The sequence below is a fragment of the Mesoplodon bidens genome (genome assembly GCF_964165515.1).
Source record: "Mesoplodon bidens genome assembly, chromosome: 12".
Lineage (NCBI taxonomy): Eukaryota > Metazoa > Chordata > Mammalia > Artiodactyla > Ziphiidae > Mesoplodon > Mesoplodon bidens.
Window position 1 is genome coordinate 44331244 of NC_138168.1, and position 25656 is coordinate 44356899.

At 46.0% G+C, this 25656-nt stretch overlaps 1 protein-coding gene across 5 annotated transcripts; it reads right to left on the reverse strand.

Annotated features, from left to right (window-relative positions):
- Window positions 1-120: 120 nt before the first annotated feature.
- ZBTB24 (zinc finger and BTB domain containing 24) lies at window positions 121-24507 on the reverse strand. 5 transcript variants are annotated; one of them, XM_081250913.1, is made up of 7 exons: window positions 24374-24507; window positions 22724-23708; window positions 19745-19912; window positions 19163-19246; window positions 18396-18479; window positions 10402-10483; window positions 8595-9630 (listed from the first exon to the last, which is right to left on the reverse strand). In XM_081250913.1, the coding sequence occupies exons 2-7, from the start codon at window positions 23676-23678 to the stop codon at window positions 8910-8912; spliced, it is 2094 nt and encodes a 697-aa protein (XP_081107039.1). In that variant the 5' UTR covers window positions 23679-23708; window positions 24374-24507; the 3' UTR covers window positions 8595-8909. The 5 variants fall into 5 exon arrangements, with proteins under 5 accessions (XP_081107043.1, XP_081107039.1, XP_081107040.1 ...); XM_081250914.1 differs by having other exon boundaries at window positions 24269-24380; XM_081250917.1 differs by lacking the exons at window positions 8595-9630; window positions 10402-10483 and adding an exon at window positions 121-522.
- Between the last annotated feature and the right edge of the window lie 1149 nt (window positions 24508-25656).

Genomic DNA, 25656 nt, shown 5'->3' on the forward strand with positions numbered 1-25656 from the left:
GGGGCCCGCCCATGGCTGCAGGGTGGTGCCCGAGGGCGTGGCGCCGCAGTCGCCGCTTTCCGCTTGAGGGCCGGAGACCCGGGCCCCGCCTGGTGGGGGCCAATGAGAAGCGGGTCGGAGGCATCTGGAGCGCTACTGCGCACCCGCGGCTTCTGGCTCCATCTCAGAGCCTGCGCCTGAAAGCTAGCGCTTCCCGGGAGGGCGAGGCTACCCGCCCTTGCGCAGTACGTACTGCGCGGCCGCCCCCCGAGAACTGGACGGAGAGGGCGCTCGGATTGGGCAAGAAGTTTGCAGAAGCTGTTGGATCCATAGGTAGCATCTGCGTCCTCCTCATCTCTCCTACCAGGAGATCCACGGCCCCACGATGGATCCAAGCTCGGGGTCCGCCTCCCCTGCAACCAGTCTGCCTCTAGACCCGGGCTGAGGGCAACTGGCACGGATTTAGAGCCCTGGAAACTCGGCAATCTGCAGCTTCCACAGCAGCATGAGTGAGCGGGCAAGAGGGTCTTGGGCGTGAGGGTACTAGACAGGAGGAAATGAGAGGGGTGTTTGGGTGAGAGGCTAGTTCCCCAATATTCAAGAATGCCTTGGAGAAAGGACCCACAGAGCTGTCAGTGCTGAAAAGGCCTTGAGAGACCTTTGGGATCAACTTCCTCATATTCCCCATAAGGAAACAGCTGAATGTGAAGGTACTCTTCCAAGGTCATTCAACTAGTTAATATTAATAAAACATCAATCTCATTTGTTAAGCATCTACCACGAATATTACCTTAATCTCAGTGGTCACATGAGTCCCGCTTTACTGAAAAGGAAACCGAGGGTCCCAGAGGTTCTGTGACCCGCAACAAAGTTACACAGCAAGTGGCAGAGCTGGTATGGACCCCAGGCCTATCTGGACTCCACTACACCAGTGTTGATCCAACGTGACAAACGAAAGGCTGGCATCGTGAGAGGCTGTTTCTTGTTTAGAGGAAGTGACACAATAAACACTAACAAAACAGAGGAATGAATGGGAGGGTCCTCCCCTTAAGATCCAGGGACAGAAAAGAACTGGTTACCCTATGGCTCTCCCCTTCTCTTTATTCTCACTTTGCATTTCGTCTGGAAACCCTCTGAGAACAAGCAAGATCTGTATACTTATACTGCTCCCAGCTTGAGCTAAGAAGCAGGCAGGGAAGGGGAAATGCCTGCTCTCTGCCAGAAGAGGCCTGAATTCAGCCAGGTCAGGCTCAGGAAACTAGGACAGCCTCCCAGTTGGACCCGTTCTAGCTCTTGAGTATGACTAGTTGAGTATGACTAGTTATTTGGCTTGAAATCAATTTGCCAAATATCGGACACACCCATATTTAAATACATAGTGTAAGAAGGGTTCTAAAGTCCAGTCTGAATGGGTTACCAGGCTTTTAGAATCACTCTATTTCCCTTTCATGAGCTGATGGTAAATAAGCAGCTGCTCTGATTTAGTGGATTAGCTGAGGCCCAGCAGGGGCCCTTGACTCAATGACTTGTGGTCTCAGCCAAACAGGGTTATGTGGCTCTCTGAATGGCAGATGGTAAAATTTGTCTTTAAAAAAGATCACAGAATAATGACTTCATCAATGTTTAAAAAACAGCTGACTTGGGAGTTTCACTTTATGTTAATTAAAGATACACAGTGGAGCAAAGATCAATGGGGAATATATTGGTTTGTAATCTAGAAGATCTGGCCAGATGCCAGCTTTGCTTCATACAAACTTACATAACCTTGAAAAGTCACCAACCACCATGCTTCAGTCTTAAATCTAAATGGAGGCAGTTTAATTACTCAACCTCATCAACCCATTTTGATTCTAAAATCCTATTATTCAATGTTGGTGACTAAGAGATGTATAGTCCAGAAGGCCCAAAACAAGTTCTATTTAGATTTTCTTCAAAAAAAAAGACCTCTGATAAAACTAAAAGAATTATTATTTATCTACAAGTGTTTCTATTCTTAATTAGAATCTTGAGTCATGATCCACATTATATGTGTATATGAAACTAAAAATACTGGCACAAACACACTGGCTAATTCATATTGGGTCAAATAAGTGGTTGATACATGCAAAGTCAGTTTGTGGTTTTTTGGTCATGTGGCACAGCTTGTGGGATCTTAGTTCCTTGACCAGGGATCGAACCCGGGGCCTTGGCAGTGGAAGTGCCGAGTCCTAACCACTGGACTGCCAGGGAATTCCACAAAAAGTTAGTTTTAAAAGAATCACATTCTAGGGCTTTCCTGGTGGCGCAGTGGTTGGGAGTCTGCCTGCTAATGCAGGGGACACGGGTTCGAGCCTTGGTCTGGGAGGATCCCACATGCCACAGAGCAACTAGGCCCGTGAGCTACAACTACTGAGCTTGCGCGTCTGGAGCCTGTGCTCTGCAACAGGAGAAGCCGCGATAGTGAGAGGCCCGCGCACCGCGATGGAAGAGTGGCCTCCGTTTGCCCCAACTAGAGAAAGCCCTCGCACAGAAACAAAGACCCAACACAGCAAAAATAAATTAATTAATTAATAAAACTCCTACCCCCATCTTCTTTAAAAAAAAAAAGAATCACATTCTAATGTTTTTGCAAATAATCACTCCAGCAGTGGCCTAGGTCAAAACCCTGAGCCATTAGAACAGGATCCCTTTCCTCTAATCCACATCATGTTCTGTCTTCTTGCAATGCCATCCTTACTTCACCTCCTTTCATCTCCTGAGCCTGGAGTCGGAAACTAGATCCCTAGCACTGCAGGTGATGGTTCTAAGCCACCCACTTTACACCTGTAGGTCAGCGTGTTCAAACACCACAGCCATGGTCCTGGGTCAGGAGCCATGGCTGCAGTGTAACGAGGCAGACACAGCTCCTAATGTAAAAATAATTATCAGCTGAGACCAAAGTGTAGAGTGCTGTGGACGGATATGAAAGTGTGGCTTGATTGAAATCAGAGGGTCAGGGAGTATTAGAGGAAGCGACACTTGAACTGAATTCTGACAGACGTGCAGACGTTAGTGAGACAGAGAGTAGGGGGCAGAAACCTTTCAAGCCTGAGAAACTGCCTGCCTTAAAGCCTAAGGCAGGAAGTTGCTGGGTATGTTTGGAGAACAGCCAGGAAGACAGTGTGGCTGGAAGTGAGAATGGGGAAGGGACCCAAGAGGAAGATGGGTTAGGGATTTTATTCTGAGTGCAGTGGGAAACTGCAGGATTATAAGCAGAGATAACGATCGTATTTGCATTAATAACATGATATCCACACACTTAGCAAGGCACTCTGCTTGATGCTAAGGGCACAATGGTAAGCCCAGATAGATCACCATTTCCAGCAGAGAAAGGGGTGGGGGAGGGGAAGAAAGGCAGGCCTTGGCAGGAGTCCAGGCAAGAGGATATGGTGATGGTGTAGCAGTTGGGACTGAGAAGTGGATGGACTCAAACTATAGTTTGAGATGAAACTGACATAACTTGATGATGGACTGGGAGTGGGGTGAGGAGAGGCCCATCAAGAATGACTCCCAGCCTTCTCTCTTGGCTAATAAGAGTGAGAGAACTGAAAATTTCAGTTTCTCTTTCCTCTATATGCCCCTTTTTATTCAAATACCTTCCCCAGAAGTCAAAGTGTGATGATTTCATAGACTCCGAGATAACACAAGGGACAAAGATTAAAAATACAAATACGTTCAAGATCTGTTTACTTTCCCATATTTTTGTTATGAGAGTACTTTCATACTTCAAACATTAAGATTATAGGAAAATCTGTCCAGAAGCCACTTAATCATACTAGAATTATCTATGAGGTAGATTTTTAAAATGTAAACATTCTTGTTTACAACCCTAATTTAGCCTAACGAAGCTTCAGTTTAACTTTTCATCTAACAAGGATAAAATACAAATGAACTAAAACCAAGAGCCAAACTATTCTTTTGGAAAATGTTCAAATCCATATTTTAAATCTAATATTATGGATATTAATTCAAAATAAATAATAAATCTATGCTCTAAGACCGGGGAAGTTCCCTGAGCTCTGCTCAAATTTTTCCCTTTCTACATAGTAGTAGAAAAGGATACAGTAGTATTTTTCACTTACATTAAAAAAGAAAAAAGCTAACATCTCTTGCTAATGTTACCTAAACTTGTTACCTAAAAGCTTTCCTACTCTGGTACATTTCCAGTGAGAATGGTGATATGTACATAGAGTCCCGTCAACTTAAGTGTTCGTTGCTTAATTATGTGTAAAGAATTTGAAAGCAAGATAAACCATTGCAGTGACATTCCGGCTTCTTTTAGAGGTCATTCCTTTATACCTGCTGTTTACAAAAGGCAAGGGGGATTTTTTTTTTTTAGAGGTAATTCCTCCAAACCTGCTCTTTACAAAAACAAGACAAAGCATTTTCTTTCAATTCTTGAGAGTTTAGGCTTATTTTACTTTGGAAACTGAGGATGAAATTTTACCTGAGTACTTGTAAGGGTAACAAAAATAAAGTAAATCTGCCCCAAATATAAAATATCCTCAATCAGAAGTTTAAAAAAAGTTCAAACAGAAGTTCAGGTTAGTTAAAGCATTTTTGCTTTAGTAGTAACTTTCAGCCAATTGGTAAATTTCAATTAAGCTTTAAATGAATAGTAGTAAAATACTGACCTGAGTATGGTATGTTACTGCATATGGTAGTTACTGCATTTCTGTAGAAAGATTGTAACTTTTACTATTATTGTTCTATGTAAAAAGTTTATGATTGTATGCTAAAATTTCAGACACAGACCCTCAATTTTAGTCAAAAAGGTTCTATTACATAAAGCAGATCATATGTAAAGAGAAATCCAGCTTAAAGTTTCAAAAGGCTGATGGTATTAATCCCATCTGGTGGAAGCAGCCAACCCTGTGCCCCAGTTCAGGCTCTGCCACTTACTGTGTGACCTCAGGCAATGGACTTCATCTGTTGGGGCCTCAGTGTTCTCATCCATAAAATAGGCATAATAATATTACCTCATAGGAATGTCATGAGAATTAAGTAAAATAAGATTGTGCTGCAAATGGGTTACAGGTGTGTCCCAGACTGCTTCCCGCCTCACTCCAGCTGCCGTTGTTACTGGCTGAACTGTGTCCCCCCCTACCAAATTCATGTTGATGTCCTAACCCCCAGTACCTCAGAATATGACTGTTTGGAGGTAGTGCCTTTAAAGAGGTAACTAAGTTAAAATGCGGTCACCGGGGTGAGCCCTAATCCAGCATGAGTGGTGTCCTTATAAGGAAATTAGGACAAACACAGAGGAAGCCCATGTGAAGACACAGGGAGGAAAAGATGGATGGGAGGCCTCAGAAGAAACCAATTCTGCCAACACCTTGATCTGACTTTCAGCCTCCGGAATTGTGAGAAAATAAATCTCTGTCGTTTAGGCCACCCAGTCTGTCGTATTTATTATAGCAGCCCTACCTAGCAAACTAATATGCCAGTCATGGCCAGAGGTGCTTGGAGTCCTCTAACTGAAGGGTACTGTATAAGTCTTTTTTGTGCACCATGATATGGAAAAGGTTTCAGAAGCCCTAAGATACAGACCTAACACACCTGGCTTTCCTCCTGGCCTATAGTAAAGACTCAATATGTGCCAGATATTGTTATTATTCCAATTTATGAAAACCTAGGTGTAAGCATCTATAATGAGACTCTCATATTCCTCAGCATCATTTAACCGGTTGCTCACATGTACAACACAAGAACCAAATGCAGAAAAATACAGAGGAGAGGTAGAAAGAGGAGTTTCAAGAAACACAGGGCCAAGCACAAGAACAACAGCTCATTTTGACGGCAAGGGCTCAAGTCTTCCCAAGGCTAGCCCTCTACTGACAGAAAACCAGAGATTCACCTGCAAAAGTGACAAGGTCGTTTCAGCAGTCTGAAAGCATAATATTCTACTAATCCCCATGAAGTACAATTTGTATTTCTGCACTTGTTAAAACAAGTATTTAAATTGTGCAAGCTTAGTACAAAATAGGTTGTAAAACAATTAGCCAGCAATTTCTCAGACACAATAGAAACATTTTTATGTACATGTTTCCTTTGGGTGCAGTCACTGAACTTTAAAATTGAGGATGCCACCCTGGCGGTTAAGACTCCATACTCCCAATGCAGGGGGCACAGGTTTGATCCCTCATCGGGGAACTAAGATACCACATGCAGCACGGCGTGGCCAAAACAAACAAACAAAAAAACCAATGAAACCGTAAAATTGAGGATTTCCTTCAAAGGGACAGAATGTGTATTTGGAACACAGAAGAGAGGCTTGATTTATAAAGCTATCCTTTTCTCACTTCCCTTTGACGGCTTGGTCAGATAACCCAGAACTCTTCCAGAAGAGATTTTTATGGCTGAGACTGGCTCTCACGCTAGAGATGGGTAGGCCTGTGCCACAGGAGCCACTAGCCACCTGTGGCTACCAAGTGCTCACAATGTGGCTAGTGTGACTGAGGAACTAGGTTTTATTTTTAATTAATTCTAATATAAATTTAAAAACTGATACTTGTTTCAGTTATTGGGGAAAAAATTATGTCTGAAACTACTTGAATATGTGAATCTAGGTTTTCAACTGTAAATTGTATAAATCCTAAAAACAGATCAAGTGTGTCCCATGAACATTAGCATCCAAACTGAGTGTGCAGTAAATGTAAAATACACACCAGATTTTGAAGACGTAGTATGAAAAAATGAATGTCAAATATTATATTTTAATATTGAATATTTACATGCTGAAATATTTGGCACATATTTGGCAAATATTTGGATTAAATAAGCGATTTTATTAAAATTAACCTCATTGCTTTCTTTTTATGTTTTTAACATGGCTACTAGAAAATTTTAAATTACACACGTGGCTCACATTACATTTATCTAAGCGCAGAGGCAGACTGTCATAACGCTAGTTAAACTTGACTTGTAAATAGTCATATGACCATACTTCCTGAATAATTATCCGGCTACCCAGAGTGAGTAGTTAAGCATTTATCTGCTTTAATACTATATATCTCCTGGAGAAAATGTGGGCCAGTAGGCTTTGAAAAGCTGGTAAAAACACTGCACTTTAACAATAAGGTTAAGGTAAAGAGTTTAAATGACTAAAGTCAAGAACCTGAAATAATATTTAGGGCATAAGTGTACTTGTAAAAATTATCTCTCTAGTCAGGCCTAACTTAACATACCTTGGTTGACACATATAAGATAAATCATTTATGAATTTCTGTATTATATACAATAAAATATACTTTGCTAGATATGTTAGAAGACTGCTTTCATCTTCTCTCAAACCTTAACAATTCTATATTACTTTAACCTCCCAACACTTATTTGACTCAGGTGGAAATCAAAGATCTCTAAAACAAAGAGTGACTGACTTGAAGATCCTGTTAATTTTAGGGGCGATTACCCCTACTCTCCACCAGCATTATGTTAATTAACATACACTAGTGCCCACCTTTTCTCAAAAATCTTCTACCAGTTTACTTGAGAGAAAGTGGTCAGCGTATTCAATAAAATAGGCTGAGCTGGAAAAAACTTAACCCAAACATAATTTAATCTTCTGACGATTATTTAAAATCACACAACTACAGACACACGCTGGCTACTAAGTCTCTGAGGCCCAAAATTATTTTTAAGATTAGGAGAATTTACTTTTAAAAATTATGTGTCTATTTTGTGAGATTTAACCTACTTTGCAATAAAAATAGATTATAAGTTCCTATCTAAAAAGTTATCAGACACAATACATAGATCAACATTTTCAGAGATCAATTAGAATCCAGTAGAGTATACTTAACAAAAATTACACTGAATTTTATATTCCAGGATAATTAAGAAAGCTTTAACTTCACCATGGAGATCAAATATCAAAGCTGACAAAAATTCAGAATTTATTTGGGGTGAATATCTTGATCCAATTTCATACTTTAATTAGACTTTTAAATTAAATTTTTAACAACCTGCTTTTAAAAATATGTAAATCGGGCTGCCCTGGTGGCGCAGTGGTTGAGAGTCCGCCTGCCGATACAGGGGACATGGGTTCGTGCCTAGGTCCGGGAAGATCCCACATGCCGCGGGGCAGCTGGGCCCGTGAGCCATGGCCGCTGAGCCTGCGCGTCCGGAGCCTGTGCTCCACAACGGGAGAGGCCACAGCAGTGAGAGGCCCGCGTACCGCAAAAAAAAAAACAAAAAAACATGTAAATCTATGTTTCTCAGAAAAGTCTAGTTTAGAATTTAAAAAAATAATCCTATTCTTTTGGCTTTCTTGTTTTGTGAATGTTGAGTTTATTTTAGACATTTAGGTCATATGTCTTTGACTCTATCTTAAACACGATATGATGAGCCCACTGTACCACACAGAGATTAAATCTTGAGAAATTACTGTCTTAGGGGATTGGAAGTTATTAAAAGGACAGAGTCCCCAAAGTTGTAATCTGTCATACTCGGCCCCAACTTGTCTTGTAGTGGCAATTGTGTTGACTAAGGGGGGAGGGACAACGAACCATTGTACCCAATGTAACATATGATTTTCTTTGTTCTAAAAAATAAAACATATAACTGGAAAAGTCAGCAAGACCATAACTATGGCTGTGAACATTTAATACTCACAGAAAAGTTTAATGCAATGCCCCCAAAGAAAAGTTACACAGGTCTTTAAGAGATGTAGTAAATGAAAATGAAAACCATTCATCAATACTGAAAGGCTAAATCCAAATCAGTATTAGATATAAGACACGATATACACATCTTGCCTCTTGGATGGACGCTATCGGCTGGCTCAGTGAGCCACCACATCTCTGTAAGAATCTGTAAGTGAGCGCTGCAGAAAGCCTGACGTCAAGCATGCGATCCAGTCACAGCGGGCTGATGGAGGAGAGACCGACGGAGCAGTCAGGCGCGTGTTCGGGTCAGCTCTGCTCCTGGCTGGGCGGCGTGGACTGGGGCACCTGGTGGGCGGGTGGTGGCGGAGCAGGCTCCTGTGTCAGCTGTAGGTGCTGAGCCGGATCTGAAGCGCTTGCTAAATGGAGCTCCCCTGTTTGCTCTTGATGGGCGTGAAGATGTTCCAGAGTTTCCTTGGAGAGTGTGATGACGTGCACTGGCTCGGTCTGTGAGGGTTCCATCTGGCTTTCAATCATGTTGAGGCTTTGAATGTGTTCTGTTTGCTCCTGTTGAGCTGAAAGAATTAAGTTCTGCAGTTGCTCTGGCTGCTGCGTGAGCAGGGTGAGGTTAGCAGCCTGGTCTGCCGTCATGTTCTGGGAACTCTCTGCAGTGACGATGCTGATTCCTTGGCTAGGACCAGGCATGAAATTGATGTTATGTACAGAATCAGTTACAAGAAGCTGAATTTCCTGCTCTCCAGAGGTAGAGAGTTGATAGGGCTGCAGCTGAAGAATATTCCTGACCTCTTCAGCATTATTATTGCTGGAAATGCTGCTGGCATCGGATGCATGTTTCTCTTTGCTATGAATTTTTAAGTGAGCCTTCAAGTTGTCTAAGCGAGCAAACTGTAAGTTACACTCAGGGCAGGAGAAAGGCTTTTTGCCCGTGTGCAGAATGCAGTGTCTCCTCTTGGCACTCGAGTCAGAGAAGGATTTGCCACACACAGTACAGGAATATGGCTTTTCTCCTCTACGAGAAAGTATACATTTCATTTTAAAAACAGGAAGATCTATTTATCACTTCCTGATCATTTAGGGAGAAGCAGTCAAGAAGAGAGGAAAATCAACCTGACTGGGAAGCATAAGTCATGGGTTCTCTTACTAACTTAAGTACTTGAAGCAGGTCACGCCTGCCATGGGCTTCAGTTTCTAATCTTAAGGAAAAAAAATAAAGAATGGCAGGGAGGGGTGTTTGAGGACAGGTGGTAGATGGGGCTGTGACGCTGGGTCAGATATGATAAAATCTGATGATTCCACAGTGTATATTTCAGATAAGAAGGTAAATAGTAATAAATTACACACCAAGTTCTTTTTTGTTTTTAGTTCTCACAGCCAATTTTTAGATTCTAGAAGCCAAATAAATATATATGATTGATTTCAATATTAAAAATTTGAGTCGCCCCTAATTATTTGTGTTAGAAGAACTACTAAATCAAATCCGGAAGTAAGTTGTGTGAACAAATCATTTATTCAGAAAATATTAAATATTTAGTTTTGACTGAAGATAAATCAAAATTTAAGAAATGACATCAATAACTTTTGCTGGCCAGAATCAGTTTTCCTGTTGGCCTAAGTGAGGAATTTCTTTATTGAAAAGATAAAACAAAATAATAAACTGCCCAGGAAATTCTACTAGAGTAATAATTTGGGGAAAAGGACTATATAGGGAATGTATGTCACCCTACTGAACGCCAGGGTTGGATGAGGACTCCATGTGAGAAAAGGATCCGCAAAACTTTACCGATGGATCCTGATGTGGGTCTGAAGAGAACTCTTTGCTGTGAAAGATTTGCCACAGATTTCACAAGTAAATGGCTTCTCACCTAAAAAGGGGGAAAGTGTTCAGAAATATACATCCAAAATAAAACGAAAAGCAAAAACCACCCCATAGTTTCACAATATAAAAAAGAACAAAGGCAATACCACTGGAGCCCTCAATAAGCATGAGTGAATGAATGAAGCACTTAGCGAGCACCTACTACGTACCTGAGCACTGTGTCCTAGGTGCCAGGAGGATACAGAGAAAGTGGGTACGGTTCTTTCCCTCAAACACTTAAACACTGGAACAAGGGGGTAAGTGATTCTACGAAGGACACACCTTCACTCCTGTACAGTCCACCCTTAGGTAACTTACACTCCCACACTTTACTGCTTGACCTTCCCAAGGGCCCCTGAGTACCAGGGTGACTTACGGATTATTCACATGTATATCTACCTTCCCAGTGCATCCAGAACCTGACCACGGCTCACCACCTCCGCTGCCACCCCTGGCTCAGGCCGCCATCACCGCCCTGCAGCAGAGCCTCCTTGTGAGTCTGCCCGCTTCCGCTCTGCTTCCCTGTAGTCCACGATGAATGAGGCAACTGGAGTGACCCTTTACACAGTCAGATCCTATCACGCTCTGCTGCAAGTGCGCTAACGGCTCCCCATCCCATCCAGAGGTAAAAGCCAAAGCCCTGGGCCTACAAGGAACCACAGCTCTGACAGATCTGTCCACCCACTGCCACTCCTCGCCCCAAACCTGCCTGACCTCACCGGGCACTCTCCCCCGCTCACCACACAGCCTCTGGAGAGGCCCTGAACACCACACCCCAAGCAAGCCACGCTCAGGGCCCTCGCACTCATCATCCCCTCTCCCTGGCATGTCTCCCCCAGGGTGTCCCAGTGTGGTTCACTCTCCACACTGCCTTCAAGTCTCTGCTCAAGTGTCACATTACCAGTGAGGCTTTATCACCACCCAAAGCACTGCCCCAGCATGTCTTGGTCCACTTCCCAAGTCAGTTTTCCCACAATGCTATCGCCACCTTCTATACCGGATGTTATTTATTATATCTCTCTCTCCCAGGCTTATGTAGGAGGATTTGTGAGTCTGCCTACTGCTAGGACCCCAGTGCCTAGAACTGGGCCTCGCACACTGTTCCAGAAATCCCTGTTGAGTAAATGAATTTCACAGAGTGGGAACTAAGGCCCACATAAGATGTCGTGACTGCTCCAGACCCCTAGTGGGGTCTGGCAATTTATTTCTTTTAAGAAATAAATTTATCTATCTATTTATTTATTTATGGCCGCGTTGGGTCTTCATTATTGCACACAGGCTTTTTTTAGTTGCGGCGAGAGGGGCCTACTTTTCATTGCGGTGTGCGGACCTCTCGTTGCGGTGGCTTCTCTTGTGGAACACGGGCTCTAGGCGCATGGCGTCAGTAGTTGCGGCGAACGAGCTTAGTTGCTCCATGGCATGTGGGATCTTCCCGGACCAGGGATCGAACCCGTGTCCCCTGCACTGGCAGGTGGATTCTTAACCACTGAGCCACCAGGGAAGCCCCTGACAATTTTAATAAGGCTTCAACAGCATTTATTTAGCGCTAGTTTTACACACTGCATATACAATGACAGACTGCCATGCCCTCCAGAAATGCAACTAAGTGATCCTAATGCAGGCAAGGGAACTATGAATTTGAAAAAAGAAAAAAAAAAGAAGAAAAAGAAAAAAGCAAAATCCCACTTAACTATATAACAACAAGGGATGAGTGAAGTGGGGGATGGTCAGGTAGCTTCCCTTTCACAGCATCTACTAGAAAATTCAGGTGAGATGTTTCCCCAGGTTCAATCTAGGCAGAGGACACTTGTGACAATTTGGGCGAGTCTGTGTCTTTGCAGCAGTAACTCTTCCCACTCCAGAGATTAAAACCAGGCCACTGCCATTCTCTCCACAGCTTTCCAACCAGAGCTGCGTTCTATTCTGATCTCGGTTTTTCTCCCTCTCCCAGTTCCAAGACTGAGTACCTGCTCTGTCCGCCCGTCACTGTAAAGTTCTGTGTGCGAAGCACATTACAACTACGTTCACGTTATCATTCAATTCCATCTGGGGCTGCAACACCTCAGGAATTCTGTTGGCAAACGTTTTCAATACTGGAAACTCTTTCCAGAAACATCCTCGAGCACAGTAAGAAGGCGAATTTTCCTAGCCCATGTGAATCTGGGGAAAGTCTTCCTACTCCTCTGGATCCTAACTTGTTCTGGTAACGGTTACACGGCTCCACTGCCTCCGGTTCACCGACACATTCCTTTTTCCTTTGCCTCAGCTCTACAAGGATGGGCGGACCCTCAACAAAGCACGGAGCTGAGAAACAAAAAGGAAACAAAAGACAGGATCACAGCCTCAAAAAGATACACATGGTAATCAAGTACCGCAGCAGGGCTGCAGCTGACTGAACACTCAAATGCGTGCTATCAACAATACTGCAGACAGCATGGGTGAGGACGAGGCCGGAGCTGGCTGGACTGCAGAGAGGCCCCATTCAGGTACTAGGATAAGCAGAATGACCAAACAGCGGGTGTCGGAAATGACCACAAGGAGGACAAAGAGGGATGAGGATTCACTCGGACGGGCCTGGGGCCTAAAAGGTGAGGCCAGGCCACGAAGAGCCGTAAATTCCAGGCAGAGGACCCGTGGAACTTCTGGACGTTTTCAGCAGAAGACAGACAGGACAAAGTACTAAGAAAATATACGTGGGGACGGTGGGTAGGGGCGGCTGTAGGAATCTGTGTACAGTCTAAGCCACAGTGCCGAGGCCTGGACCAGGAGGTGCAGGAAGCAGACGGAGAGGAAAGGGAAAAGGTGAGGTGAAAGGGCCCGGGTGGCCGCGGGGCCAGAAGGGAGTTGGTTACAGGAGGATCAGACCATGGCGACCAAAGGACAGGGCAGAGACACGAGTATAGGTTTCACCCGGGGGGATGCTGACAGAAATCTTTAAGGAACTCAGAAGTTTTCCTTCCAGACCCTCTCCTCAGCTGTGCATGCCACTCATCCCGCCCCACTCTGACGACCTGTGAATCCCCATCCCAGCTCCAGACGGTACCGGCTCCTGCGGGCTTGTTGGGTATCATGGCCGGGTTTCCTACCCCATTGGCTCAAACCCACGTGACCATCTTGGTGAATGCAGCAGCATCCAGCCCCTGACCCAGCCAGGCCCGACAGTCCAGTCTGCTCCGAGTGCACATTCGACTGGCAATCTAGTTCTGTACATTTAAATTCCTCAAACAGCTGCTTTCGTTTTCTTCAAAAATCAACAACGCTCACTGTAGAAGACTCAAATAATACTGAAAAGCACAAAGTGTACAAAAAACACTCAGAATTCCCCTGTAGATCGCCACCTCACACTGTGATGAACACCTTTACAGGCGTCTCTGTGCACACACACAGGTGATATACTATGTACACCATGAGATCGCCCAGTGCATGCTGGTCTGTAACGTCAAATGCGAATGGAAAATTCATCTTAAAAAAATGGTTAAAAACAAACAAACAAACATTTTAAAAGGGTGTTTTGTGTTCCACTATGTATCTTGTCCAAAATTTACCTAACTAATCCCTCACTGAGGGACATTTAGGTCACTTTTAAGCCTGTGACATTATAAACAATCCTGAGTGTGATGAACATTCTTATGCAAACATCTTTTCACAACTGGACAGCTTATCTTTTTTTTTTTTTTTTTTTTTTGCAGTACGCGGGCCTCTCACTGTTGGGGCCTCTCCCATTGCAGAGCACAGGCTCCGGACGCGCAGGCTCAGCGGCCATGGCTCACGGGCCCAGCCGCTCCATGGCATGTGGGATCTTCCCGGACTGGGGCACGAACCCGTGTCCCCTGCATTGGCAGGCAGACTCTCAACCACTGCGCCACCAGGGAAGCCCAGGACAGCTTATCTTTTGATTCACATTGCCAAAGTTCTTTCCAGGAAGTTCCCAAATTCCTTTCCCATCAACAGAACTTAAAGATGCCCATTTCCTCAAATATTTGTCAATCTAATGGGCCAAAAGAAATGCACATTTCTTTTTCTCTGACAATTAATGCAGTTAACATCGTTTCAGACGTCTACTGGCCATTCCTATGTCTTTTTCTGTGATACGCCTTTTGGGTCCCCCTGCCCAGTTTTCTCCTGGGGCACTCATGTTCCCATATTTGGGCTATTAACACTTTGTCACATATGCAGTGACTCTTTTTTTCCCAGACTAAAAATCTCTTAAGTACATCTCTTCTGGCCACTCTCTTGACTTGAAGGCCTTCATCTTTCTTCCCCAGAGCCTGGTAACTGGCTCATCCCCAGGACCTTCCCTCTCTGACCATCCTCCTGGGGCTGCCTGAGTCCTTTTAAATGCACAAACCAAAATATGCCTCCTCTCTGCCCAAAGACCACCCCCCCCCGCTTCACCAGGGGCCTGCCCCTTGTCAGCAATCTCACTCTAGCTGTTCACCGTGGAATTCCTCACTACGGCCCTCGGATGCCAGCCTCTCACATCATCAACCCCACACATCCTGTTCCTGTCTGGAAACACCTCTTCCAGCTTCCTCTGTCTGTCTAGCACTTACTCTGGCTTCAAGACTCAGGTCCTTCCTCTGGGACGCTTTCCCAGACCTTCCCAGGGAAAGTGAAACACTTCTGTCCCTATGTTCACACCTCTACCGGGGCTCATATCACGCTGTACTGAGCTCCTTACTAGATCACACGTAGACTCTGGAAGGGTATGTTACAGTGAGGGGCCCCCAGGTTTCTCAAAGTTGGGGACGAGCAACGTTAATGGACAGTCTGAAAACATGGCTGAGATTTAGGAAGCTTCAAATCCAATCCAACAAAATGAGGCTGTGAATGAAAGCTGTGGCTCAATTAACTGTGTCACAGGCAGGGGATCTACCTGGGAGTAAGTGGGAGCCCACAGGGGAGGATCAGTGTTTACCTAACACCACGCAAGGGACAGGGACACTGGAGGGCTGGGACTCTACTGTGTGTACTGCGGTCAGAGGCCATGCACCAGGCTTCTCCATGACCTGGGCTAATTCTCTGAACTTGCCCCCAGCTCACCAAGCAATCTTGGGATCACTAACTTGGTTTGCAGGTACAGTGATGTCAGGAAGGTGGTACTGCAGACAACAGAGAGGTGCAGTCCCTTTGTTAAGTGAACACACTGGATGGTTTATCACTCCTTTGCTTGGCATGGCTTGGCTCAGTTCCTGAAAGCCTGACCAGCTCCAGGTATGGGGAAAGAACTGAGCTGCAGCAACCTCGCTGGCACTGCCTGTCACCTTGCTTCCATTTCAAATTGCATCCGTACCCCCCCACACCACCACTGAACATGCCCTCTAGGGAAGAAAGCACCTCTTGTTTATCTCTGACTTTTTTGTGCTTGGCAAAGGATATCTAACCCAGAGAGAGTTTGCACTTAAAGAGCTAAGAGAAGAGTCTTGGTTTTCCAATGGGCGTGGCCCTCTCGGCAGGACCCGCCTGCCCTGCCGGCGGCTGTCCTCACCACTGTCCCCACTGTCCGTGGAGGCTGAGCGCCAGCTCTGCCAGGCAGCCTCTCCCAAACCTTCCTCTCTGCCTGGGGAGCAGGCAAGCGAGCGGCACCCCAACTCTTTTCAACACCAATATTGTGCATATTCTCCAGGCTAAGGACAGAAGGGTCACAGTCTCTGCTTCCAAGAGCCCAACCTTTTGACGGGTTTGACCTCTTATCTCTAAGTCAGACGAACCACTTTACAGAGTCCCCGTGGCCTCCTCTCCCACCCAGTGCATCCTCCACTTCTCTCTTCTGCTCCTCAGGGTGGCGGGTGAGCAGAGTTTGTTGGGGTCCTGGAGAGAGGACTCGTGTTGCTTTCACCCCCAGTTCAAGGCCTGGTTCTCCTCAGAAAAGACCAGAAGCCTCACTGACACCTTATGCGCAGAAGATGAAACGTCTCACCCCGGGCACTGCGCCACCTCCGCCCTCCCGCGGGGGGTCTCTTCACAGCCCCACACGCTGCCTACAGGCCTGTGTGTAAGCACGGGAATCTCGACCGCTGCTCGCGGTGCCCCCTGAGCTCGGGCACAGATACCCAGCCGTCTCCTCCGTTCATGCACCTGGGTGCCAAACGGACGTCTCATGCCCATGTGTCTAAAGTCTAACTCTCCATTTGCCCCTCCATCTTCCCCGGGTTCTCACCCTTCCGGCTGCTTCTGCCTCCCCTCCGCTCACCCCCATATCCAATCACGGGCCCATCACGGGAGTATTCCTTCAGAATACATCTGGCGCTGGGCCACAGGCTGCCTCCCCACCACTGCCGCCCTGCGCCAAGCCCCTGTCCCGGCACCGCCTCCTAATGGGTCTCTCCACCCTCCTACGGGCGCCTCCGCCCCTGCGTCACCCCACACGTCACCCCACACGGCGGCTGCTGTGATCCTATTAAAATTCTCTGTTACATCATGTCACTCCTCGCAGTAAAGCCATCCCATTCAGAATAAAATCCAAACTCTTTACTGTGCCTTCAGAAGTTCTCAGGCCTAAGCGCACACTAGAAAAACCTGGGGAGCTTTTAAAACTGCCAATTCCAAGGCCTCATCCCCAGTCACTTCGATCAGAATCTCTGGGGGTGGGACCAGCCTTTGTCTTTTTTAAAGCTTCTCAGGGGGTCGAAGCACACAGCCAGGCCGGGAACCCCGTGTCACATGGGCTCCAGCAGCCTCTCATGTCCACCCACACCACACTGTCCTACTCCCACCGCCCTGGCTGTGCCCCGGCACCACTCTGCACCTCGGTCTGCTCTGCCTAGGACACTCTTCTCCGGGGTAAACACGATGGCTCACTCACTCCCCACAGCACGCAGATCTCCATCTAAGATGGCACCTCATCAGCAAGGCCTTCCCAGACAAGCCCCCATGTCAAAGGGCAGCCCCCACTCCTGCCTCCTGCCCCTGCGTTTAGTTCTTCAGAGCACTTATCCCCACCTGACAGGTTACTCACTCGCTTGTTCTTTGTCTCCTGTTTGAATGTTAGCCCCTCAAGAGCAGGGGCTCTGTCCATCTCAGTGCTGTATCCTCAGGGCCCACAACAGTGCCTGGTACCCAGTGCCTGGTACTGTTCAGTAAGTATGTGTTAAGTGGATGAATTAAATTTCACAGAACCTATTAATGATGTCTGTAGAAAGACTGTATAGAGATCCATTTTCATAAAACTCATACCCTATGAGATATTTAAGAAAGTAAATGACTTTGAGAAAAACTGTGTTTTCAAAAAAATGTCCAAAGCAACATAAAGCAATCTGATATATAATGTTGGTAGACAATCTAAGAGAATCATTAAACTATCAATCTAGAATAGGAAGTTTTTCTTAGAAAAACGAACAGGTTTCTCTTTAAGACATGTTTCTTTTTAAGAAATGCTTTTTACCCAAAGTCCTAAAAGGCCCACATTTTTACTTTTCTGATCTGAAATGAAAGAAGGTGACCCGCCCTAATTGATCCTGCCTCCTCGTCATCCTGGAAGCTGATTTTGCTGGAGGTGGTGATGCTTAAGTTATAAGTACTGGTTCTAAGAGAGAAAGTGGGAAACTCCTCAGTGCCTGGGCTGCCTTAGTGTCTGCTTCGTTTTCTAAAAAATGTATCTTGATAATCTTCAGTGCTGAGGTAAAGTAAAATTTAAACACGCAACCTGATTCAGACTTGTACTATTTTGTGGTATCAGATGAGGTCTCATTTACGAACAATGCTCAGGAAGTACGCTCCATTTTGCTAACCTACAGACGTGTGGTGTCCCCACAGGACTGCGTGACAGCATTCTGCCTGGGCTTTTTACGTGATCTACTTATAAAATTCCCACACAATGTACAAAAACACAGTCTGAGGAGGGGACTCCCAGTACTTCGTTTCTCGCTCCCCTAAAAACATAAAGCACGCTAGAAAGACAGGGTGAGATGGACTTTTACCTGTGTGTGTCCGTAGATGTTTCTTTAGCTGAGACACATCCATGAATTTGCGGCGGCAGTGGTTACATTCCGGTAACGAGTGGCCTTGTCGCAACAATAAAAAAAGTGTCAGTGCATATATGCTGTCCCTGCATTTCTTCAGTGATTTGTGTTAAAGCACTTCCCTGAAAAATAATCACCTTAAATATGGTACTTTAATAACACAACAATTTTAAAATTAAATTTGGTAACAGTTAATAGTTTCCTAGGCATCTCGACTCACTGCTTCCCCAACAGAGGTGGGACCCTTCCAGTCTCCCTAAGTGTTATCTCCTTTTTCCCTCAACGCACTGGTGTCACTGTAGCCAAACGATCTCAAATGATGCTCCCAATCCCCACTCCATTTATTATCAGTTGGCAGGAAAGAAAAAAGGACACTAGGTGGAGCCAGGCTGCAGAAAGCCTGGACTGACGGCTATGGGGTGGCGACACCTCTGTCCAGGCACCGCTAACAACCAATCGACTGGTGCCCTCTTAGTCAAGTGGTGCCTTGAACAAACCAATTTTGCAGAGTTTCTGCGTGTGGCACCGAAACTGCAATATAAAAATTTAATATAAATCACAAGGTAGCAGAGAGTAACCCAAGGACACCTAATTTAGATTGCTTTTTAAGAACTATTTCCCTAAAAACTCATTTATCTTCTACAAAATGAACCCACTGTTTCGGAAACAATTTGTATTTGCGTTTCTCCCCCAACCAATCCAAATTTTCTCTTACTGTATTGTACCTGTATGAACTCGGTAATGGCTCTTTAGTTGTCTTTTCTGGCTGAAATATTTTCCACACTGATCACATGTAAAAGACTTCTGTCCTGCCAAACAAAACATGCAAAAAACTATAAAGAACTGGAATGCTCACTAATAAGGTAAGTATCACAGTGGGCCCAGATCCCCATTTTCTACAAATAATACAAGTGACTTGTCTACAAACCCAAATGCCTTCAGAGTCTACCACTGTAACATAAATGTGCAAAAGCATGTAAGGCAACAGGGAGTGGTGGAGACTGGGGCAGAACTGGAGAATTCAAGTTCCCCCCAAAGGCATCCAAAGTAAAATAATTCTAAACTCTGGTGCTTAAACAAGTCATGACTGCACACTGCACTCCCGGCAGCCAGTTTATAAACCCTAGTTTAAGGCTCAACGCTGTGCAGAACTCTAAACTACACTCTGACAGATGCACAATTCTGTCTTTCAATGATATCATGTGGGGAATGATACGAGGCTGAGAAAAGACCATTTAGATCACGGTAATGCCCTCCCCAGGAATGGGAACCTGGTGGCAGCTGGCTCCCCGGCGCAAGCCCGCTACCTGAGTGCAGGCTCATGTGCTCCAGCAGCGAGTGCTTGGTGGTGAGAGCCTTGCTGCACACGGTGCAGGTGTACGGCCGCTCGCCTGTATGCATCCGGGTGTGGACCTGCAGGGAGTGCTTCTGGGCAAAGCCTTTTCCACACTCATTACATTTGAAAGGTCGCTCCCCTGGAATAAGAGCCCCAGAAACATGATGTAAGCAAGAATCTGCACATCCTCTGTTCCCTCCCAAATTAAAACGACAGTGAACAGGAGAGACAACATCAGCAATAACAGTTTGCAAGATGGAGCTAGACGAGTCCTAGGCCAGCGGTGAGGAGTGCTGAGATACACACAACCTAATTTTTTTTTTTTTTTTTTGCGGTACGCAGGCCTCTCACTGTTGTGGCCTCTCCCGTTGCGGAGCACAGGCTCCGGACGCACAGGCTCAGCGGCCATGGCTCACGGGCCCAGCTGCTCCGCGACATGTGGGATCTTCCCGGACCGGGGCACGAACCCGTGTCCCCTGCATCGGCAGGCGGACTCTCAACCACTGCGCCACCAGGGAAGCCCCACAACCTAATTTAAGACAGAGCCTCCACAAGGTCAGGAATTGGTGGCACCTGTTATCTCTGAAAATAGGGGTGAGGGAGGATAAATGACAGTCTGTTTCAAAGGTAATTAGGCCCCCAGGTCCAGTCTCCTACTCCATGTAACCAGGAGACTGACCCTCTCCCCAGCAGAAGATGGAGACTGTTCTCTGAAGAGCGTACATCAGATGAAGGATCTCTGGACTAGGGGTCTCCGGGTTAGAAGTCTCCTAGCACAGTGGAGTGCCACTACCACAGGGAAAGCAAGTCAAAGTTCACATCTGGGATGGGACTCCCCCCAGCCTTCCGCCCCCTCCTGCGCTAGACGCTGGCAGCCAGGCCCCCAGCCCCCAGCTGGGAGGTGAGCATCTTCTCCTGGAATGTGAAGGGCCGGCAGTAAGAGCTGAAAATGTGATGCCGGGTGTCAGCAAGATGCCTACAGGCCCTGTCTACATCTGCAGAGTTGCCAGTAGATTTTAGCAAACCATTCTTCCATGTCATTAAATATGATTAAAAAAAAGTCACCAGACAGTCAAGGAAGGCCTTTCGTAGTAGAAATAGATACCAAAACGGATAAGAGAAAAAGCAGCTTGCAGAAAACAGACTGCCCAGAGTGAAGAAAGCATTAAAAATTAAGAAATAAGTAAATGTTGTTATTAACAGGCTCACAAAGGATTCTAATTAAAAACAAACAAAAAAAGAATTTAGAGAACAAAAGAGCTCCTAGAAGTAAAAAAAAAAATAAGAGTAGAAATAGAAAAACAATAAAAGTTGAAAGATAAAGTAGAAATCTCCCAAAAAGTAGAGCAGAAAGTGATGGAAAATAGGAGACAAAAGATAAGAAAATTGGGCATCCCTGGTGGCGCAGTGGTTGAGAGTCCGCCTGCCGATGCAGGGGACACGGGTTCGTGCCCCGGTCCGGGAAGATCCCACATGCCGCGGAGCGGCTGGGCCCGTGAGCCATGGCCGCTGAGCCTGCGCGTCCAGAGCCTGTGCTCCGCAATGGGAGAGGCCACAACAGTGAGAGGCCGGGGTACCGCAAAAAAAAAAAAAAAAAAAGATAAGAAAATTAGAGGATGAGTCCAGGAGGTTCAACATCCAAATGGGAGGAGTTCCAGAAAGACAGAGCAGACTAAACAGAGGAGAATCAATTATGAAATAACTCAGGAAATTTCTCTGGAACTAAAAGGTGGTTTTCCAGACTGTATGGACCTACTGGTAACCACTCAAATGGAAGAAAAGAGACCCACACTAAAGTGATTCAATGCAAAATTGCAGAAACCACGGGGAAAAGGGAAGATGCTACATGCTGTTTTCCTTAATGAACCTTGTAGAACTATTTAACTCCTTAAACTAGCCTCTGTCACAGTTCAACAAATATTTCTCAAGTGTCTATTGTGTTCAAAAAACCAAAATTCAGGGTTCTCAGTCTATCTGTACTTAAAATCTCTGGGGAGCTTTTAAAAACACCAACACTGCAGGCAATGAAATCAGAAGCTCTGGGGCTGGGACCCAGGCCCTGGTAGTTTTAGAAGCTCCCTTGGAGACTAAAACATGCAGCCAGGTTGAGAACCACACTGCTGGATGCTGCCAGGTCATAAGACAGCAGGCTGCTGGATGACAGAAGTTTTAAGTACCAGACCCTATACTTATGCTTACAGTTAGGTTGAGGGGTAGATTACAGGTATATAACTACAGCCTGACCCAAAGCAGAGTGAGTTAGGTACATAAGAGAGAGCTCAAAGAAGGAGGGATTTCTGGCTAGGGCTGCACTGTCAGCCTAGCCACCATGTGAATGGTGGCTATTAAAATTAATTAAAATAAAATATTCAGTTCTTTAGTCACACTCACCACATGTCAAGTGCTCAAAATACACAAGTGGCTAGTGGCCACCAAAATGGACAGCATAGATATAGAACATTTCCATACTCACAAAAGAGCTACTGGCCAGCACGGGGCTGGAGGGACCAAAAAGAAAAGACATTTACAGCTAGATGGCTGAGTGAGAGAGCTGTCCAGACAGATCTGGGCAAAAACACAGCTATGGTCAAGATGAGGGATCTTTAAGAATCATAAAGCATATTAAATTTGGCTGCAGCTTGATTCCTGGGCATTCAAGCCTTGAACCAACAACTTCAAATAAGTACAGAGGTTCTGGAATCAGGTTCCTTGGGGTCAAATCCCACCTGTCCTACATGGATGCCCTGGGCAAGTTACCTTCAGCTTTCTAGACTTAGTTTTTTCATCTGCACAGTATTAACTGTCTCACAGGACGGTTGTGAGAATTCAATGCAATAACATGTGTACTTTATTACAATGCCCATCACATAGACATTGCACAATAAATGAAAGCTGTTATTATTGTTACTTGTCCAAAACACATTCCAATAAACTGTGAAAGAGTAATTACCCGTGTGGCTTCTCTGGTGGATTGCTAAAAAGTGATTATACTTAAACACTTTGCCACAGTCTTTACAACGGGCCTCGGGGCCACCGGGGCGCTTCCTCCTTCCACAGACCCTCTTCGCTGAACCCTGGTCATCTTCATCCCCAACAAGTTTGTAATCTTTCAGTTTGACGGACCTCCGAATCCTCCGCTTGCTGCACCGATTCTGGTTGTCCTGCCCATCCTGGATCTTGGGATCACAGTTCTCATCTTTTTCAGCTGGCATTTCCTCCCCTCTACCTGGCTCACAAGCCGGCTCAGATTCTTCCAATTCTTTTGCTGGAATCTGTTCATTAAGTACACCATCGTCTCCCTCTTTAACCACAAAGTTTTGTCTATTCTGAACTGAATTGTTCACTCTCAGCTGTATTTCTTCCTCTGCAGCCAGTTCTGATTTCCCCTCCTGCAGACTGTTGACTTTTCTTGGTCTTCCCCGTTTCCGCTTTGGATGATCATTTTTCTTATTAGAAATAACAACCACTGGAGCACCAGCTGTGTTCAAAGTCGGTGGCTTTGGGGAGCTATGATTATTTTGAAAGTCTGTGTAAGCCTTTACCAGGTCATAGACTTTTAAGAACTGGGCAGTAGCCAGGATTTGTTCTGTACTTTTCTCACTGGCCTGGAGACAACCCGTGTAGATAAATTCCAGCAGGATACTAAACGTGTCGGCAACCATGCCTTCCAGCATATAAATGGATTGGCCAATCTCTCCCTCTTCAGCAAACATCATTGAGAAGTATTCACTACTGGCAGCAAGTAAGGCTTTGTGGGCCCGGAAATGCACATTCTCCACGATTAAAGTAATGTCACAGAGGAAGCCTTTCTTCCTCTGATCCTCGAAACTGGCCAGGATGGTGTCACTGTGAGTGTCTGAGTGTACAACCAGCTGCCCAGAAGGCTCTGATGATGTTTCTGCCATTTTTCTTTAGAAGCCCAAGAAGAATTAAACCTGAAATAAGAAAATAATGTTTAAAAAGGAGGAGGCATTCTCTAACAAGATTAATCCTAGCCCAAAGGAACCTACTAGTCACTTCACTTTGTTGGCTAAATTTCATCATTTACCACTTTTAAAAGACTATTTAAAAACTTAGCTTTGGGTTCTCATTCCTACTGTACCATTACCCAGCTGGGTGAACTTCTGACACCCACGTGACCTCTCAGGGTCTGTTTTCTGCTCTGTAAAATGAAGGAATTGGGATCAACCATCTCTAAAGTCCTTCCCTGAACTAACCTTCCATAGTTGCACAAATAGGAGAATGAAAACTACAGTGTCGTCGATTTTACATATTATTAGCCATTTTGTCTGTGACACAAAAATAGAAAGAGCGAAGAAAAACGAAGTGAATTGGGGTAGCTGCAATGAAGTAATAATAACGTAAGGCACATCGGCCTCCCTCTGGAAAGGCGGCGCGGACCGCCCAGGCTGGCGCCCGACGGTGCGGGGAGCTGAGGGCACGCGATTCCCCGGAGCCCGCCGAGCTGGAAGCGGGCCGCGGGGGAGGCCCCTACCTCCGACCCTGGACCTCTTGGGCCGGGCCCGGGAGCTGCCGGCTGGGGAGGGGTCGACACGGCGGCGGTGCCGCGCCACCGACGGATGGCCAGTGGCGGACCTACCTCTCCGGACGCCCGGCAGAGTCCAGACCGCGGGTGGCCCACACAGGGCCTGGCGGGCGCACCCACGCCAGGCCCGCCCAGGGCCCCAGCTCCGCCCGGCCAGCCGCTGCCGTCTCTGAGGCGCGCGGCTTCTGCCCCTGCGCCGCCGCCGTCGCCGCAGCCAACACGGAAGCGCCGGCGCCGGGACCCGCCTGCGCGGACGCCGGACCACGTGGCCCGCGGAGGCGCCCGGGGGCGGGGCGGGGTGGAGCAGAGCCTGAGGTCCCCGGAGGCGCCGCCAGCAGAGTCCTGGCAGGTCTGGTGTTTGCGGTGAGTGGGGGGCCGAGGGCAGTAGCGGCGTTGTCCTCTGCAATTATGGAAGTTTTATATCCTATTAGCTGCTCACTGACACCTTAATCAATTTTGGCTTTTCTCCTTTCTGGACGCTGAAGCCGACTTTCAGATCTCTAATGTGTGCCGAATGAATGAAAGCGCCTTTACATTCACCGTCATCGTCGTCATCATCAGCATCAGCATCAGCATCAAAACCATCATCCAATGCCTGAGTCCAAGGGCGTGAAGAGAAAGCTGCAGTCAAACAGATCTGGGTACTGAGTGATCTTGATCAAGTTACTTATCCTGTCAACCTTGTTTACCTTACTTGTGAAATGGAGAAGTTGACACCAGTGCCAACACTGGGTGGCTGTGGGGTAAACAAGATTAAGTATGAAATGGGCTTAATTGTTTAATTCATGTCTACTATCATTAAAATGATCATTATTGTTCAGACTTTCAGCATCTTTCTTCAGTAGACCATTAAGGGTTTCTAACTAGCCTAAGTTGCAGTGTTGTTCCCTCCAATACACAGGAATACAGGAGATCTTTCCAAATGCAAATCACATCCAGAGACTGAAGTCACTGCCCTGCTTAGGATCCATTGTGGCTCCTTTGAACCCTCCTGATAAAGGCCCAGCTTCTGGATATGGCCTACAAGCCCCACCCCAATTCAGTCCCCTCCTACTTCTCTCTCCAATTATTTCATCATTTTCCCTCAATTTAGCTTCACTAACACCTAATTGTTTATAATTTATACCCCCCAACACACCCTTCCAGATTCCCAGCTTGCCATCTCTAGTCTCCAAGGATTTGAAACCGTGGGCATAATTACCTCCCAGCTCTTTAAAAAGTTTACTAGTTTTTATTAAACTTAGCCTCTTCTTTGACATTTCCCCCATTGTCCTGAAATGCCTCTAAACCCCAGGATTTTTGGAGTCCAACCACTGATCTTTTTGCTGTCTCCATAG

Coding starts and splice junctions, on each gene's coding strand:
- ZBTB24 (XM_081250913.1), bottom strand. CDS start 23,678: ATGGCAGAAACATCATCAGAGCCTTCTGGGCAGCTGGTTGTACACTCA. Junction 18,480..19,162: donor CCATTACCGAGTTCATACAG/GTACAATACAGT, acceptor TGTTGCGACAAG/GCCACTCGTTACCGGAATGT. Junction 10,484..18,395: donor ACATCTACGGACACACACAG/GTAAAAGTCCAT, acceptor CCCCCTTTTTAG/GTGAGAAGCCATTTACTTGT.